Source organism: Lissotriton vulgaris, chromosome 7 (genome assembly GCF_964263255.1).
Source record: "Lissotriton vulgaris chromosome 7, aLisVul1.2, whole genome shotgun sequence".
Lineage (NCBI taxonomy): Eukaryota > Metazoa > Chordata > Amphibia > Caudata > Salamandridae > Lissotriton > Lissotriton vulgaris.
The window spans coordinates 17243757-17261841 of record NC_141695.1 but is presented as its reverse complement, the minus strand read 5'-3'; the positions used below and the strand labels follow the sequence as shown (position 1 = coordinate 17261841).

Genomic DNA, 18085 nt, shown 5'->3' with positions numbered 1-18085 from the left:
CAATGCCATTTATTTCTCTGTTTTCAAAACCAATACATCAATGAAAAGTTTGCCCTTTTACAATGCCAATAGCTCTAACTTTTGCAAAGGCGAGACCGTTGCATTGTAAATGCTTGTTGTTACTTGCGGTTTTGCAGCACAGCTGCAATATCGGTTCCCTGCAACAAAAGCAAAAAGCAGTAGAAAGCTTTCTACTAGCCCAGATCCCCCATGACCACACCCCCAGGGGCCAGCTGAGAACTTTGACAGGGCGGGTTTCGATTACCAGTCCGGCCCTGTGTGTAAACCATGTTGTAATATCAATAAGAGACATTGTGCTTTTTACCTGTTGCACTGTGATAATTCAGCATCACTTACATTGCAGGTTTTCTTATGATTATCTATACTACTATTATAAAGAGAGAGCTGAAACCTTTGAGAAGTACAGCACCAATCACAACACCCATTAAAGCATTGTAAAGGGGAGTTGCAGCAGATGGACATAGGCTATACATCTGGCCACCATATACATTAGAAAGGTCAAACAACCTTAGGGGTAAAGTAGTCCCTTATGGGCGTTGGCGTTCTGCTGTCAGCGATGGGCGTGGCAAAGTAATGTGGGTGTGGCAAAGTAGCGATGGGCGTCTCAAACTACACTTTGTGGGCATCACCGTTGTCAGAGGGGCCTGGCCCAAAACAAAAAACGATAATAAAATATGCGCGCACATTCACGCTCCATTACTGATAACACTCACAGTACTTGCCGCGCTAACTAAAACAAAGCTTTACTCATTTGTGGGCCTCAGCGTTGGCAGAAGGGGCTGGCATCAAAAAAAGGGGCGCAGCTTTCAAAAGTGCACTATTGACTCGGCGCAACATTCACGCCTTTGTGGGTTTCACCGTTGTCAGAGGGGCCGGGGCTGGCATAAAGAAATGGCTTCTAATTTCACTGTGCAAGCCCATTCACGCTCCATTAATGATAACACTCACAGTATTTGCGGCGGGAACAAAAACAAAGCTTCACTCATTTGTGAGCCTCGGCGTTGTCACCGGGGGCAGGCATAAAGAAAGGGGCGCGGCTTTCACAAAGACGCCGGAAGCATTGCAGAGAGGGGGAATAGCGTCCTTGGAGTTGTGGCGTTTGGCAGTGACACTATGTGGGCCGTCTAAGTGCACCAAGCAAGTCTTTGGGGAGTGCGTGAACCTACTAAGGCACACACCCTCAGTGTGATCAGGGGCGTCGGCACGAGTGGACACACACGTTCGCATCTGCGGAAAGGACAACAAACCGCAGAGCACAAGCTCACCTTCCGCGCAACAGAAAGAGGGGTTCTGAGCAGCCGCACAGGCAAGTGGCATGAAACAATAAATGTACTATGCCATGAACTTTTAAAAAAACTTTGCCTTGCCTATTCTAACCATTTAAGACATTCTTTTTCGTACCCGGACAACGTCGGGACGGGCTGCTAGTATAACATAAAAATGTTAAATAGAGCTTGAACTTGGTTAACATATCACAATTGTGACAGCTACACCGAAAGAAAAATAGTATGCAGATATATATTAGCTAAACCAATAATACATCTCTGCATCCATAAGTCCACGCACAACAACATCCAGACAGAATATCCAGATACTTTTGTTTTGTTTGAGTCTCAACTCTGTCATGTTCTCTCTATTTGTATTGACGTTTTCAATTATGTGGAAGTAGAGTTCTTTATGATGTGGCTGTATCGTGCTACTGTTGAACTGTAGTGGTGCTGTCCGATCCCAAACCATATTGCTGGTCTGGATCTTGTTGTCCAAATGATTGGGCAGCTATTTTGTGATCAGTAGTTTTGCGATCTGCTGTGAAACTGCCAAAGAACCTGACTATATTATGCAAGGAGACTAATGGCGCCACTCATTAAGTGTTAATTTCTTCAGGGGGCCATGTGCTTTAAGAACTGGTCACAAAATATTTGGTGCAATTTGCGATCACTATTTTTGCAACCAGTGTGCTAATATAAATATTGAACTATGTACTAATAAGTCGGTTCAGAAATTACTGATTCCTAGTGGGTCACAATTGGACCTACCTAGGTCGCAAATTGCGGCCCCTTAGAAATTGCAGCCATCACTGGGATGGTGACATGCTGAGGTCAGTAGACCACCTTGTCTGGGTTTGCTTTTAAATATACTTTTCTTTTTTTAAATGTAACTCATTTCCATGAAAGAAATCTGGATGCAATTGGAAAAAAACTAATACAAGTGTACGTTTGTACATGTGGGTAAGTATGGGATCACTGCTTAATCTTAAAAATTGTTTTTGTCACTCATTCAGAAAGCGGAATGGGTCCACTTGGGTCCCGTTCCCATCCGACTTAGGGCCCATTCCTATTTATGAATGGCCTACCACCTCCTGGGAGGTGGTGGAAAAAGAATAATATTTTGCAACCAGCATTTGGTCGTAGACAATTAATACCTAACAATCTGATTCGGTAACTAGACAGAACTTTCTAAATAAGCCCTTTCCAAATGCTGAATAGTTTTTGCCCGCAAAGCTAAATTGTAATTTGGTAACGAGTTACTGAATCGCAATTTAAATTTGAAGTTAAGACAAATGCTTTTTTACAATCATAAACGGCACGATTCTGTGAATTGGACCCTTTGCGACTTCAAAAAGGCATTGTTCAACTTCCTAAGTTATTTTACTTCACAGACTTTCAGACCCCTACTGCCCCAGTGCTCCTGTCAGGAACATGACTCTAATTCCCAACATATGCACATGTGTCTTTATAGTGCACAAGATCAAATCTTTAATGTTGTTTGTGTTTTTTTGTACATGCAGAAAGCTAACAGAGAAACTATTTTAATCCAACAGGTATTAAAGCTTCAGAAGAACCTGATACAGTGACGCCTGTGTTAAATCACCGGAAGGGCCAACACTGCAAAAAATTTAATGAAAAAGATGTGAAGGTGCACCAGACACCACACTGGAGGCCAGTTTTCGGAACCTAATCAGGAACTGATGGATCAGAAGTTTACAGAATGTGAACTTGGTTTCAGTCATCCATCAATTTAGTGGTCACATCAGAGAATCACCTCCCTGAGGCAAGACACATCTTATGAATTCTGAACTCTTTTGGCCTATATATTGTTCCTGCTATTACATATTAGACTTTATATTGAAAAAACACAGTCTGGGTTTTTTAATTGGTAAAATATCTCAACCAGCAGATAGTTCTTTCTAAACATGAAAGATGCATTCGAGTGTGAAATTATGTGAGTACACTTATGCAGGAGCCCTCCCAAGCCATAGTCAGTGGAGCTCAGTAGCGACAGCCAACGTAGCTTACTATCCACAGTTGGCAGAACTCACTATCCACATCCATGTGAACATACTCTACACAGCAGATAGAACTTACGGTCCAAAGAAGACTGAGCTTAGTATATGCAGCTGACCGAACCTTATTGCCTCTGGAATCAGACCCTCGTATCCACGGCACACGGAGGTTGCTCACTGTTCTACAGTGCCGGAGCTCACTATTCTCTGCTGACAGAGCTTACCATCCATAGGCGACAGAGCTGAATGCCCACACTTTACAGAGTTTACTATACACAAGCGATGCCGCTGAGTGAGCAAGCACATCAGTGCTCTGAATGTAGCAAACGGTTCAGGTTTAGGCACCAACTAATCATCCATGAGCGAATACATACAGGTTACCAGCCCTTCCAGTGCTCTGAATGTGGGAAAAAGTTCAGGTTAGAGCACCAACGTACTGTCCATGAGCGAATACATACAGGTGACAAGCCCTTCCAGTGCTCTGAATGTGGGAAAAGGTTCCGGGTAAAGCACCAATATATTGTCCATGAGAGAATACATACAGGTAGCAAGCCTTTCCAGTGCTCTGAATGTAGCCAAAGGTTCAGGTTAAAACACCAACTCATCGTCCACAAAAGAATACATGCAAGTATCAAGCCCTTCCAGTGCTCTGAATGTGCCAAAAAGTTTAATTACAAAATCCACCTTATCTACCATGAGAGAACACATTCCGGTTATAAGCCATACCAGTGCTCTGAATGTGGGAAAAGATTCTGTCAGCGGGGACAGCTTTCTGTCCATGAGAGAACACACACTGGCGAGAAACCCTACTCGTGCTCCGAATGCAGCATTAGTTTCAGTGCTAAAGACAGTCTAACTCAACATGAGAAAACACATACTGGGGAAAAACCTCATCAGTGCATTGAGTGTGGGAAAAGGTTCTGCCAGAGGGGAGGTCTTAAAGTTCACATAAGAAGACACACAGGAGAGAAGCCATATCAGTGCACTGAATGCGAGAAAAGGTTCGACTCAAAGGCTTCTCTTATTAGACATGAGAGAATCCATACTGGAGAGAAACCTTTTTATTGCACTGAATGTGGCGAACGGTTTTATGATAAAAATGACTTGAGGAGACATGAAAGAAAACACACAGGTGAAAAACCATATCGGGCCAATAAACATGGTATAAACAGTGCTGTCCCCAGAAGAACACATGTGGGTAAGAAGCTACATATTTGCAGTGAGTGTGGGAAAGGATTTGGGTGGAAGCCGAATCTCACCATCCATTTAAGAGTGCATACGGGTGAGAAACCTTATCAGTGCTCTGAATGTAAGAAAAGCTTTACTCAGAAAGGAGGGCTCACAGTCCATGAGAGAACGCACACAGGGGAGAAACCTTATCAGTGCTCAGAATGTAGCAAACATTTTAGTTCTAGTGTTAAACTCCGCATCCATAGTAGAATTCATACAGGTGAAAAACCCTTTCGATGCAGTGAATGTGGGAAAAGTTACAGTCAACGAGGGGATCTACTTAGGCACAAAACTATACACACAGGAAGAGAAAATATACATCACTGTACAGAATGCGGGAGAAGCTTTTTTGACAAACGCTGTCTTATTCAACATGTAAAAACACATACTGATGAGAAACCATGCCAGTGCAGTGAATGTGGGAAAAGATTCCGTGATCATGTTTCTCTAACCCAACATGTGCGAATACATACTGGTGAGAAACCATATCAGTGCGCTGAATGTGGAAAAAGCTTTAGTATTGTAGGAAATCTTAATGTCCACATGCGTTGTCATAATGGGCAAAAGCCTTATCAATGCACTGAATGTGGCAAATGTTTCCGGCGTACGCACCATCTTACTAGTCATGCAAGAACACATACAGGGGAAAAACCTTATCAGTGCAGTGAGTGTGACAAAAGCTTTAGCCGTAAATTCATTCTTACTCTCCATGAGCGGACGCACACTGGCGAAAAACCTTACAAATGCACTGTATGTGGAAAAAGCTTCAGTTCTCAGGGAGATCTTAGGAAACATGAGAATATACATTCTGTAGATAAACGTTACAAGTGTACGGAATGTGGAAAAGGGTTTAGTCAGAAAAGATGTCTTACTTCCCATGAAAGACAGCATATGGAAAGCATACCAAAGATATGAAGTACAATGAGCTAGAACAGCGGTTCTTAACCTCTTGACTTCTGTGGGCCTCCATTGAATCTTTACTGGAATCCATGACCTCCACTGAGTCATTATTGGAAGCCAAGGACACCCTGTCTAAGCAATTTAAATAATTGCTCCTCAAAATATTACACAAAAAGGCAAAAACAAGTATGTACTAGACAAATGCTAAAATAGTTCAATATTATACTTTAATTCACAATCTGATATAAAAAGGAGTTTCAGATTTTCTAATTTGCTTCTTTATTTGGATATACTTTATTAATTTCAATTTGTTAATTTTAAAGTAGGTTAATTTTGTAAAACCAATTGCGAACCACTTCAGTAGGGCTCGCAGACCCCCAGGGCTCCTTGGACCACAGATTAGGAACCAGTTTATAATGAAATACTGAAAGTTGAATTATTCTTATATTCCTATATTGAAGAGCATTATCTTCAAGATACAAGTTGTGTTGCTACATATTTGTATAGAACCTGTAGCATAACTCTAAGGCAATAACCCAGTAGTAAGAATTGTATGTCAGGACCGGAGATGCAGATTATGTTTAACTTTCTTCCTTTTTTTATCTCAGCAGCCATTAAACCATCACAACTTTAAAATGCAGGACTACAGTTCCCATGAGTCCAAGTACAGAACTTTCCAATTAACCAATCACATCAGCTGCTATCACACAAGAGCATCCTTTAAACAACAGCACTTCTCTTTCTTTGTTGCTCAGCAGCCAGATGAGTTCTCTTCCTTGTTGATGTTCTTATGTGTGACTAATGTGCGCTTATTGGCATGTTATTCCGTTTTACAGCTGTGGGTTTGTTCCAAAATTTAGCGTTTATATACTGACCCACTAGCAGACTCGTCGAGGTTTCCTCATGTGTTATGCCCTCCACCACAGGTGAGATCAGCAGGTATTCTCAGCTGCCCTTAGGCTCCTCTGCACTATAACTTGGACCCGCTGCGCTTCTGGAGTCCAGCTAACAATCTTTGCAGGTGGCCCGTTTCAATGGCGAGCTCGCAGAGCCTGGCTACACATCAGCACCACTAGTCGGCGCCAACATCAAGGAGACATTTGATCTCTTGTCCCGCTTATCTCCATATCCAATCGCAGTGTGTAAGCGTATGGTGCACGTCTCCTCTGCGTTCTTGGCTGTAAGTACATTAGTACTCCCTCTTTAAGTTGCCAGTGTTGGCTGCTACCGAGCGTGGTGGTGGATGGGGGGAAGAAAGACGGGGAAAAAAAAAGAAATTAAAGCATTTACCTGAATACTGCCGGCCGCCGCCTCTTCTTCATCCTCTTCTCCGCAGCAGGAAGCATACAGCCTCCCAGAATTCCCTAGCCAATCCCAACGTTGCCTTACAGCAGTGTTGTGATTGGTCTGAGCGCCGTGGTTCGGCACTCAGAGAGGGACCAGGAGGCTGTGCATGTTCTCCACCCAGGCTGTACAATACTGCCTGTGTGGAACATGCAAAGTGCGCATGACATTTGGCCGGCTACACTCTCGTGTTCATTCAAGGTGCAGCCACCAGTCGTCCTCCCTCGATGTCAGGGAGCCCGGCCCGGCCCTAGCCTAACCTGGCTTCAACTGCAAGCTCAATACAAAAAATAATATAATAACAGAACGGTATTATCATTTTATTTTTTGTATTGAGCTTGCCGTTGAAGCAGTGGGTCTTTGCTCCTCAGCTGCTGCTGTGAGTTACCAAATTTATTGCCATATTCATTAAGGACAGAGTCTACAGAGAGACGTCGCTCCTTGCTGATCAAAATGGACCCCAAACTGGGGGAACTAGCTATTTTGGAAGCTGGTGCAGTGGGGAAAGGCAGCCTCTTTGGAGAGCCTTTTGTAAAAGAGCTTTGTAAATGTGTTACCGCCGTTTCCTCGTTGGACGAGGCCCAGCAATCTATGACAATAGGTTTTGGTAAACAGGTTTGTAGTGGAGCTGCTAGAGGCAGGGAGTGCTCTCCTGGCCTCCCCTATTCCCCAGCCTCCCAAATGTTCCAGTAATCCGGCAATACCAGTTTCAAGACCAGAAGTGTTTTGGAGGCTTCTTCTGGTCTACAGGCAGAGGTGCAGACGCAGGGGCCGAGGAACACTCTCCGGTTCAACTAATGCCCCCGTGGAACTTCAGGTGAGGAATACCCAATTTCCCAACCAAAAGTGGGAGAGTGCCTGGGGATGTTTCTTCCCAAATGAAGGCAAATTACAAGGGATACCAGAGTGTTACAAACACTAGCAGGTTTCTAGAGTTTTACAAAATTACAGTACAACCCCGGAGTTTGTCGGAAGGAGGCAGCTACTTAATCTTTCTAGAGGGTGATTCCCTACTACACAAAGGAGCCATTGTTCCCTCAACTTTACACCCTTGGGTTTATCAACTATCTTTTCTTGGTCAAAAAGAAAAACCATGGCCTTTGTCTGGTGATAAACTTGAGGGAGTTCAACGAGTAGGTAGTTAACTACCACTTCAAGATGGAGAACCTCCATCTCCTGCGGGACATGCTACTTCCTGATAATTGGATTCCAATTATTGACCTCTATTTTACAATTAAAAAAATTATGCCGCATCACAAGTTCCTACAATTAAAGTGATCAGGCCAACTGTATGAATTCTTAGAACTTCCTTTCGGCCTCACTTCCGCTTCTTGGGGCTTCACCAAGGTCTTGAAACCAGTGGGCAGATTATAAGGTCCAGGGGAGTGAAACTGATAATCTACCTGGACGACATTTTCCTGTTACACCGGACCTCCTCCCCTCACGTAGAGCCTTTGGAGATGGAACACACACTGCTACTGGACCTCGGGTTCATTATCAATTAACAGAAATCTCAGTTCACCCTTTCACAATCAATATGCTTTCTGGACTTTCTCATAGACTCTGTTGATCAGAAAGGAGCTGCAACTCACTCTGAACAAAGAATACTTATTTCTCAGATATCTGCCCAGGACAGTAGGGCTTCTAGCGACTTCTTTTAAGGCAATGTTTCCTGGTGCTTTACATTGTCGAGCCCTCCAACTTTTGAAAGCTCATTTACGAAAAGGTCTCTCTTATGCTACAAGTGTCCAGTTATCAAAAGTAGCCAGGTCAGAGCTCCAGTGGTGGATGGACTACATTGTGGTGTGGAATGGGAGTGTCATCATAGGCTCCGTTCTGGACATGGTGATCGTATCCGATGCATGTTAGTCTAGCCGGTTGGCTTGTTGCATGGTTATCACTACCAGAGGCCCCTATTCAGAGTATGAACAAGTGTTGCACATCAGATGCCTAGAACTGCTTGCAGGTGCCTTTGCAGTGTAGTCACTCACAAGAGACAGTCTCCTGTTCCATCCTCCTAAAGATGGATAATTTATCAACGGTGCAATACTCAGCCACCTCAGCTGCACAAGGTCCAACGTTCTGGTGAATCTTGATAGGGACTTATCGCACCTGGACCTGGACCACTGGATGTCAGGTACTACAGAAGCTAAACTTGAAGGATTACAGTGCTTGGAAACTGGACCTAGCCATATTCCAGATGTCAAGAGCAAGCGGGACCCCTGTTAAGTGGGCCTCTTTATTTCGCATCTCAGTCACCAACTTCCCCTATTCCTCAGTTGGAGTCTGGTTGTCTGGCATTAGCAGTGGATGCTTTCTTGCAGGTTTGGAGTCAGCTCAAAGTATATAATTTCCCCCATTCTCTATGATAACCAGGTCGACAGCGCACGGCAGGAGACATTTGGCATCATTAATTCTAGTATCACTGGGGTTGGGCGATCCAAGTGTCGGTTCTAGTTCCTCCGGGAAGTTCTATAAATTCTTCAATCCTACTTCCCCAGAATCCGAACATTCTGATGGATGTGAAGGGCAAAATACACCCGCTACTAGTAAACCGCTCGCTCAAACGGATGACTTGGTTATTACAGGAGATGTTTGGGACAACCGGGGCTCTATCGGAACCGACTTTGATCCCATCAGAAAGGCGCAGGCAGATTCAACTAATAAACAGTATGGCTTAGCTTGGCACAGGTGGTCCTGTTGGTGTGTGGGACGGGATTTGGATCCTGTGGGGAAGGTTTAGTGCATATGGTGAACTTCCTGTCCGAATTGTCACAGGTTGATTTGACTTATCATACCGTCAACACAGGTCAGAGATCACAGTGGGGTATGAACCCCCCAATGGGATTCCTGTAGGGGAGCATCCCTGAGTTTGTCACCTCCTGAGAGAGATTAGGTTGTTCAGGCCTGAGCGCAAGTATTCACAACTCTGGGATGTTAGTGTGGTTCTCCCCCTCTTGGAGTTCTGGCAAAACAATAGATTTTTGTCTCTGAAAGTACTAACAGGTAAGCTTGCAATGGGTCTATGCTTAGTTTCATGTAAGCGTTTGTCAGATGTCCGGGTCGTAGAATTTTCAACATGGTATCAGAAACAACCAAAACCCATGCTAGGTTGGTTCATTAACCGGCCTTCCCAGACCTTTTGAAACTGTTTCTGCTTTGACGCATCAGAGCATATAAAGATTCGACCGAAGATATTAGACCCGCTAGTACTAGACAGTTGCTGATCTCCCTAAACAACATTTAAGACAGTGTCTTCTTCCACAGTTGCTGGATGGGTTACATGTGTAATGTCAGGAGCAGTCATTGATACCTCCGTGTTTGGGGCCCACACAGTGAGAGGGGTCATGGCTTTCAAAGCCTTTTTGATAGAGGGACAATGGAGGATATGTTAATGGTAACTAACTGGTTGTCTGAATCCGCATTTAAAAGATTTTACGTTAAGCCAGTGTGGGGTTTGTCATCATTGGTAATCAGTAGCGTTAAACGAGCATAATCTGAACCTCTGGTCCTGACATAGAATGTAAAATGTTGAAGCTATCATGAAGGGAAGTTTCAATTCTATTACGAACACTGAGGCGAGGATTACACAGCCTGAGAGGCATACTACAGGTGTTTACCCTTCCTGGTACCCTACGAGCATTCCGTTAGGATGGGTATATCTTACCAATTTTCAACACTTATCGATTTGTGATGGTCTCCAGGTTGTGACATTGCATGTCGTTTAATACATGGTTTTCTAATATGTTTTATGCAGCAACTGCTTTGTTGTATCGTTTGCCATGGCTCGCTGTGGTAATTGTGTACTTGTTTTTCTAGGAGATGAACAGAAGTGAAATCACCATTGAGAAACTGTTATTGTTCAGGCTCTCGCACAAAGAAAGACGAAGTGCTGTTCCTTGGAGATGGTCTTGTGTGGAGGCTGATGTGATTGGTGAATTGGAAAGTTCTGGGCATGGATTCATGGGAACTGTAGTCCTGAGTTGTAAGGTTATGATGGTTTAATGGCTGCTGAGCTCAAATAAAGGAAGAAAGTTTAGCATAATCCTTGCTTCTGTGTTCTTAATAGAATTGAAACTTTCCTTCACAAAAGTTAGGAAAGTTTACATTGTATGTGACAATTATTTTCCTTACATTACTCTTGCTTTTCAAAAGAGAATCCTCATTGGACAGAAGAAAGCATTCCGATTCATCTACAATTAAACTACTCGATTTGAGTGGTAGAAATTAAGAGGTGATTAATAATGTCAACATTCTTCTGGGAAAGCATTCCATATTTGAGCATTTGTAGACCGTACCATGTGATAGACCGGTGAATCCACTGACTCCAAAAGCCCATTGCAGCCACTTTGCCTCTTCCACTGGCAACCGTGCATGAAGGTGTCTGGAAGGAGCAAAACAGGATGCCTAGTTATGGCATCCTCTCTACTAATAGCTTCAAACTTATGTGATTTGCCATAATCTGTTCTCTTTTGAGGCTATAATTATTTATTAACAAAATAATTAAGTAACAAAAAGAGTTTATTTGTCAAACTTACCACAAAACAAGCTTTTATGGAATAGAATAGTAGAACTCACAACAAAGTATATAAATAATAGTATGAAACCTAAAACATATTTTATTGAGGATGGCAACATTTGAAATGTCTTAATCCATTAACTTGATTAATCCCTGTAAGTATGAACAATGTGGACCAATACATTGTAATACAGTGCGGTACTACATTGGTAATCTATAACATGCATGTCGTTCTTTTGATCAGTTTGGTAAATGTTTGAACTGATCAAGCAATGGTCTGATTTAGATCTTAGGGACGGGTTACTTCGTCACAAAAGTGACAGATATCCCGTCCACCAAAATATAAATCCCATAAGGTTCCCGCCAAGATTTAAATCCAGCCCTATGTCTTGATAATAAAGGGCATCTGACTTGGATCGCTTCCACCTTTAACCTTCGTATGGATATCTGTTCTCTTGCAGGGTTTGAGATGTCACTGATGTGTCTTGTTCATTTTGTTTCACAGTATTCAGTGACCTCTGTAATGAGCTCTGATGCTTAGTGGCAGTTTTCATGTAATGGTTCTTTAATCAAACTTACAAAACATGCTATCTAGTCTTCTCTTTTCAAGGTAGAATCCGTGTGTTATCTCCTGCAATTTGTCTTTTCTTACCAGGTCTAGAGGCCTCTGTACAGTTTATGACACCCCTGTCTGCTTTCTGTATGTACAGTAACCATAAAGCATTGCTGACAGACTCGCACATAATATAGCAAAAGGAACACACTGTGTTTGCTTTTCCATTTCTTTTGCATCTTTGTTTGATTTCTTTGAGATATGTTACTGCTTTTTGTTTCTGTAGAGATGTTTGGTTGCTGACCGTGGGACTGCTGCATAATACGACTTCTAATACCTTAATAATTACTATATTTCTGATGCATAAAGTTTATGCACAGATAATGCATAATAAACTACTAACTGTTGTAAAATATAAAATATGAAGAACTATGTGTGTTTGCAATTTATAGGGATCATGAGAGGGGGTGTGTGTATGTATATACATATAAGACAAAGTGATGTAATAGTGAGGCCTTGTACTAATTTGAGAAATAATGCTTAAAAAACAAAAATAAAACTCAGAAATTCGCCAGTTCAACTTCACTGGTCTAACTATATTGTAGCCCCCCAAAATGCACTGCTTATGACCTCACCTATTATAACACTCATTATCTGTTAAATGACATCGCTGGTGCAAACACAAAGAGATGATGGACGGAGCGCAGAAACTTTTCAGACACTCACCCTCAGTCACGGATCTGGGTTAAATCCATCATCGTTCTTAAGCTCACTTTGCCACCCCAGTTCAGATCCACCCATGTGCAAATAAGTCTGGACCCTGTGCCTCATGGCAACCGTCCAGCCCGAACTTCCAAGCCAGGTCAGGTCTTCCCTGGACCAGAAACAAGCATCTTGGGACCTGTTTCGGGGTAACACCCTGTTGTAACAAGTCATGAAAGTTCAGCAGCAGAATGAGTTTAAACATATCACCATCAACTCTTCTGTCAGAGCAACAGTCAACCACATGAAAGGTTCGTTCAGTGTTCTTCAATACAGGAAGATTCCATAGGGTCGGGAAGAGGGGGGGGGAATAGTGACGGAGAATAACGGGAGGAAGGAAAGTGGAACAATCCACACCTGAATGCAGGTGAATTACAACACATCTCCTTATCAATGCAAAAGTTGATAGACAACAATCAAAAACTATAAAAAAAACAATATTCTAAGCTACTTTGAGAGGGATACTGTAGACCCCCTAGCCTGAAAGGAGAAAAAACATACAAATATCTTATAAGACGAAATAAATAACAATATTACATAGTATATACATAGAATGTGGAAGGAATTAATACATTTTGAAGTCTTTGTGCCAAACAGGTGTATGTCTTATTCTTTTTATTTTATGTGTTTCTGGGCTATTGTACTGTAGTGGACTTACAGCTGTCACTCAATCCAAATATTCGAATATAAGTCAATAAGGTCACTCAATGAGGAGCAATAGATCAATAGTGTATACAAATCAGCTTTAATGAAATAGTAAAGTAAATATATGGATTAGAATTAAAGCAAGGTAATTTGATACATTTTTATAATAACAATCAAATGGTCAGGTTCACTAAAAGAAACTATGATCATATACACAAGAATAATGGACGGGGCGTGGCCGAGCCACCCAAGATGGCGGACGCACTTCTCTAGTGCTCCGGTCGGCTGCCCGCAACACGAATATGTACCACAGCTAAAACTACCATGACAAGCATACGGCTCTGGTGAGAGACTCCCGGGGACACCCCCGATGCCTCGGAACACGACCACGCTCCAGATACGGGCCCGGGATGACGGACAGCGACCGCCGCCGGGGTCCACCTAAAATGGCGGCGCCCAGCAACTGAGCCAGGAGGACCTGTGTTCCCGATGCCTACCTCCCGGTATTACTGCCCATGGTTCCTGCTACGCTCTGAGAGCTGCCCCGACAGCCCGGTGAGTGCTGCCACCCCGGCGACCGGAGTTACGCGGCCTTAAGGGGCGAGACCCGGACGAGGGTGAGCCTTCCCTAACCCCAGCCCACCCGGGTGGGCAAACGGACTTGAGGAACTCACGGCACTGACGACGGCGGGAGAACTGATCCCTGGGAGTGGGGCTCCTAAATACACCCCCACGAGCATCCCTGAATGCGTCCTTGCCGCCACCGAGGTCACGGAACTACGAATGGGGACCCGCAATGTCACGCGCTAACAGGCACGCAAGACCCCTCAAAATGGCGCCATCCAGCTTGCCCTGCCGGGGGGCCAGAAGGTGAGGCATTTGACATCCGAGGAACGGGGAAGTCGCTCTTAAGGACCACAGGAGACACCCCGAGGACATCACAGCCACCAGCGACGGCACTGGCGAGGACGTACCCGCGCCCTCAGTGCTGGTGGTCCCTGACTGCACTCCGCCCATCTGAACGGCCCTGCACACTGTTGTCGACACTACGGCCCCCGGCAGCCCCCAGGGGAAATTGGGGAAGCAGAGGAACATCTGTGTCACCCCCCCCGGAGAGCCGCGGAGCCGCAGAGAGTGCGTCACTGAGGGAGTGCACATCGGACGGAGGCGACCCCCCCAACCCATCCGGAGAACACCGGGCACCCCACGCGACGAGAACTTTGACCCAGTACCTGGCCCTTCAGAGCCCTCCTGAGACACCCAGTGTTGGAGCTCCGCTGCCACAGGCCCACGAAAGAGCGCGGCGACTAGCCTTCCAGCTTATCCGAGTCGGCGACATCTGGACGGCCCGGTGGGGGGGCCTGATGGGGAGGATTCCACTGAACGGAGACACACGCCCAGAGCCGGGTGAATACAGGAGCGACACTACCACAACAGGCACGACCCACGGGGGAGCAAAGACCCACGAGGGGAGTGAAGACAGGCCGCGACGTCCCTGGCAGACCCCACTGAGCCACCCGGCCACTCAAATCACCAATGGGAAGACCTCAGCGGACAGTGGCCACGACGCCGGCCCCGGCCCAGAGGCGTTCGCCTTCCCCGGGCCCCTCGGGTAAGCCGAGCACCGGGGGGCCACCGCAGGAGATGGACATGTCAACCAAACCAAAGTGTTGGCCGCCATTGAACATTCCTGGATGCCCATGGAGAGCAAATTTGGGGAACTCGCCTCGGACATCACTCTCCTGCGAGATGACCACAGGAAGCTGGCAGACAGGGTGCATCAAGAGGATCAAACGTTGCAGGAATTGAAAACCGCAGGTCCACTCAAACCAGAAAGCCATTAAAGAACTGCAGGACAAAGTCAGCTTTCTAGAACGCAAGGCAGACGATTTGGAGGGTCGCTCCCGCCGGAGCAACATACGCTTGCTCAACTTACCGGAAGGAGTGGAAGGGACAGACCCCATCCAATACATTGAAACATGGATAAAAACGTTCACCCGAACTCAAGACCTCACGCCGTTCTTCTCAGTGGAGAGAGCGCATAGAGTTCCGGCCCGACGTCCGCCCGCGGGCTCGCCACCCAGGCCGTTTCTACTAAAACTGTTACACTACCAACATAGAGACACGATCCTGCGGGCGGCCAGGCAAATCAAAGAAACTCAGGGTGGAAGACAAACGCTTGATGGTGTTCCCGGACTACTCCCAAGCAGTGCAACGCCAACGCGCCACCTTCCAGGTGGTGAAACAATCCCTACGACAGCACCAGATACAGTACGCCCTCCTATTCCCGGCCGCCTCAAAATCATTCATGAAGGCTCAACACACTTCTTTTCGGACCCAGCGGAGGCGAGACAATGGCTAGACCTTCATGGCCAGGACCTGCCAGAGCGGGGAGCTACTCCATCACGCACCTCATCCAACAGGCGAAGGCTGCGTTCCAAGAAAGTCACCCTCAAGCAGCTGAAACGCCCAGGGACACCCACCACCAGACATTCCCCAGACCTGGAGCAGATTATAGTGGATCGACGGAAGGCCCTGCAGGCGGCGACAGAAGTCCGGCAGACGGACGTCGATCTGGAAGAGGGCCGTGGCCCCCACATCTTCACATCGGATGACGAGGATCAGAGCGACATCCGCACCTCCAGAGAGGGATCAGCTTCCCTGCCACTGGTGACCCAGCAGACGGCAGACACGCTCATCTGATCGGCGATCAACACAGAAGGTGGTAAGACCGAGGCACTCCAACGGGATGGCCAATGGAGGACATCGTGACTCTCCAGGCAATGGCAGCTGCGAGCACACTCACGGAGACACAACGCTGCGGGCAGCCCGACCCTGAGCCCACGACAGCGACGCCACCCCACATCCCAAACCAAACAAACTAGAGACAGTACGAGATGTATGGTTTGGACTTATTGTGCCAAGCAGTAGCTCCCCTTTGTTGGGACTGTTTCCTGAACATTGTTCTTTCTTTGCCCCCTCTTCCATTCACCCCTAATACCTCGGCGGGTGCGTATGACGAATCTCTGAATACAACTATGTGGAGGGAGTGTGCGGGCGGGTATGGCTTTGATCATGGACCGCGAGGTGGGGAAGCACCGACTTACACGACTCGCTACCGCACATGACTAAAACCCCTAACACAGACATTACATTCATCACGCTAAATGTCAGAGGTCTACACACGGCGAGTAAGCGCTACCCTGTCTATGCTTACCTAAAAAGACAGAAGGCGCATATAGCCCTCTTACAAGAGACCCACTTGACGACGACGGAGGTTGGACGCCTACAAAGAAAGTGGAGGGGCATAGTATGTGCCACAGGGTATTCTGCATTTGCTAGAGGGACATTGATATGGGTTAGGCCCGGCGTCCCATTCACAGAGTAAACCAGGGCGGTGGATAAGGAGGGGCGCTATGTGCTACTGGAGGGGCAGTTGGACGGACATTCGGTTCTGATAGGCAGCATCTACGCCCCTAATGCAGAACAGAATGTATTTTGGAACCGCCTCAAGACAATACTGGCACACCACACCCATGCCCCCTGGATACTAGGAGGGGATTACAACTGTGTCCTGGACACGACCCTCGATTGATCCCGCCCCCCGCCAGCACACTCACCGCTTTACAAACAAACTGAATTTTTTAATACCTGGGTGCAACACTGGGCATTGACTGACACATGGAGAGCACTGCACCCTACCACGAAACTGTATTCATTCTATTCCATTCCACATGACCTCCGAGTACGTCTAGATAGATTCCTATGCTCGTCAACTCTGCACACTAAAGCACAACACGCAGACTATCTTGGGAGGGTTCTTTCCAACCACGACGCCCACGTACTGACACTTAGATGGAAACCACCCCACCCCTCAGTGCCAACATGGAAACTCCCTCGGGAATGCCTCACGGACCAGGCATTCACACACGATCACGGGACACACCTGCAGGAACATTTAATCATAAACACAGGGACGGCATCCTCCAGGCTCATAGAATGGGACACACATAAAGTGACGGCGAGGGGCCACTGTATACAACAGGTGGTGGGAGTGCGTAAGATCCTAGAGCGCGCGCTCCAAGATGCAGAATGCGCATTAGCAACCCTGCTAAAAGCGAACAACCGTGGTGAGGCAGCCCAGGAGAGAGTGGCCGAGGCCAAAACAAAGTACGCGGAAACACTGCGGGATTTACGTAAATATAACTTCAGGACCTATGCAGCCAGGGTACACCGAGAGGGCAACAGGGGGGGAACGCTTCTAGCGTGGTTAGCTCGGCAGGACCCCGACCTAAAACCCATCACAGAAATCAAAGATCAGACTGGTTGGCTCCAAACCTCCCAACTCGCAATCATGCAAGTATTCCACACATCAAGCATCGAGACAGGAAGACCTCCACGCGATAGACAATTTCTTCCTCACCCTGCCACTCCCCCCGATCTCGCCAGACGTTCAGAAGGACCTGGACCACAAAATAAGTATTGCCGAGATTAAAAAAGCGATAGGAACACTTGCCAGGAACAAGGCCCCAGGAATGGACGGCTTCCCTCTCGAATACTATTGTACATTCTTGACTCACCTAATCCCACGACTGGCCATTATGTTTGAGGACGCGCTCAAGATAGGGATCTTGCCAAGTTCCCTCAGGGAGTCAGTAATAGTCATATTTCTGAAACCACACAGGGACCCCAAGCTCCCGTCGTCCTACAGACCGATCACGTTACTCAATGCGGACTGCAAACTCTTAGGCAAAATGCTAGCAGACAGATATGCCCAGGTCACACCCTAACTGGTCCATCCCGACCAGAGTGGGTTTGTGCCAAACCG

General features: G+C 46.2%; 1 protein-coding gene and 1 pseudogene across 3 annotated transcripts in view; both read left to right on the top strand.

Annotated features, from left to right (window-relative positions):
- LOC147700533 (uncharacterized) overlaps positions 1 to 6082 on the top strand; it is a 140829-nt gene extending 134747 nt beyond the window's left edge. The window contains exon 4 of one of the 2 annotated variants that reach the window (XM_086929685.1): positions 3597 to 6082. In XM_086929685.1, coding sequence (XP_086785811.1) covers positions 3597 to 5449 — 1853 coding nt within the window. In that variant the 3' untranslated portion in view covers positions 5450 to 6082. Of the gene's footprint in view, positions 1 to 2842 lie in introns of both variants that reach the window. The other variant, XM_086929684.1, reaches the window with a different exon arrangement.
- Positions 1 to 18085, top strand: part of LOC147700532 (uncharacterized) — a 65323-nt pseudogene that overhangs the window by 9776 nt on the left and 37462 nt on the right. The gene's annotated exons all lie outside the window — the stretch shown is intronic.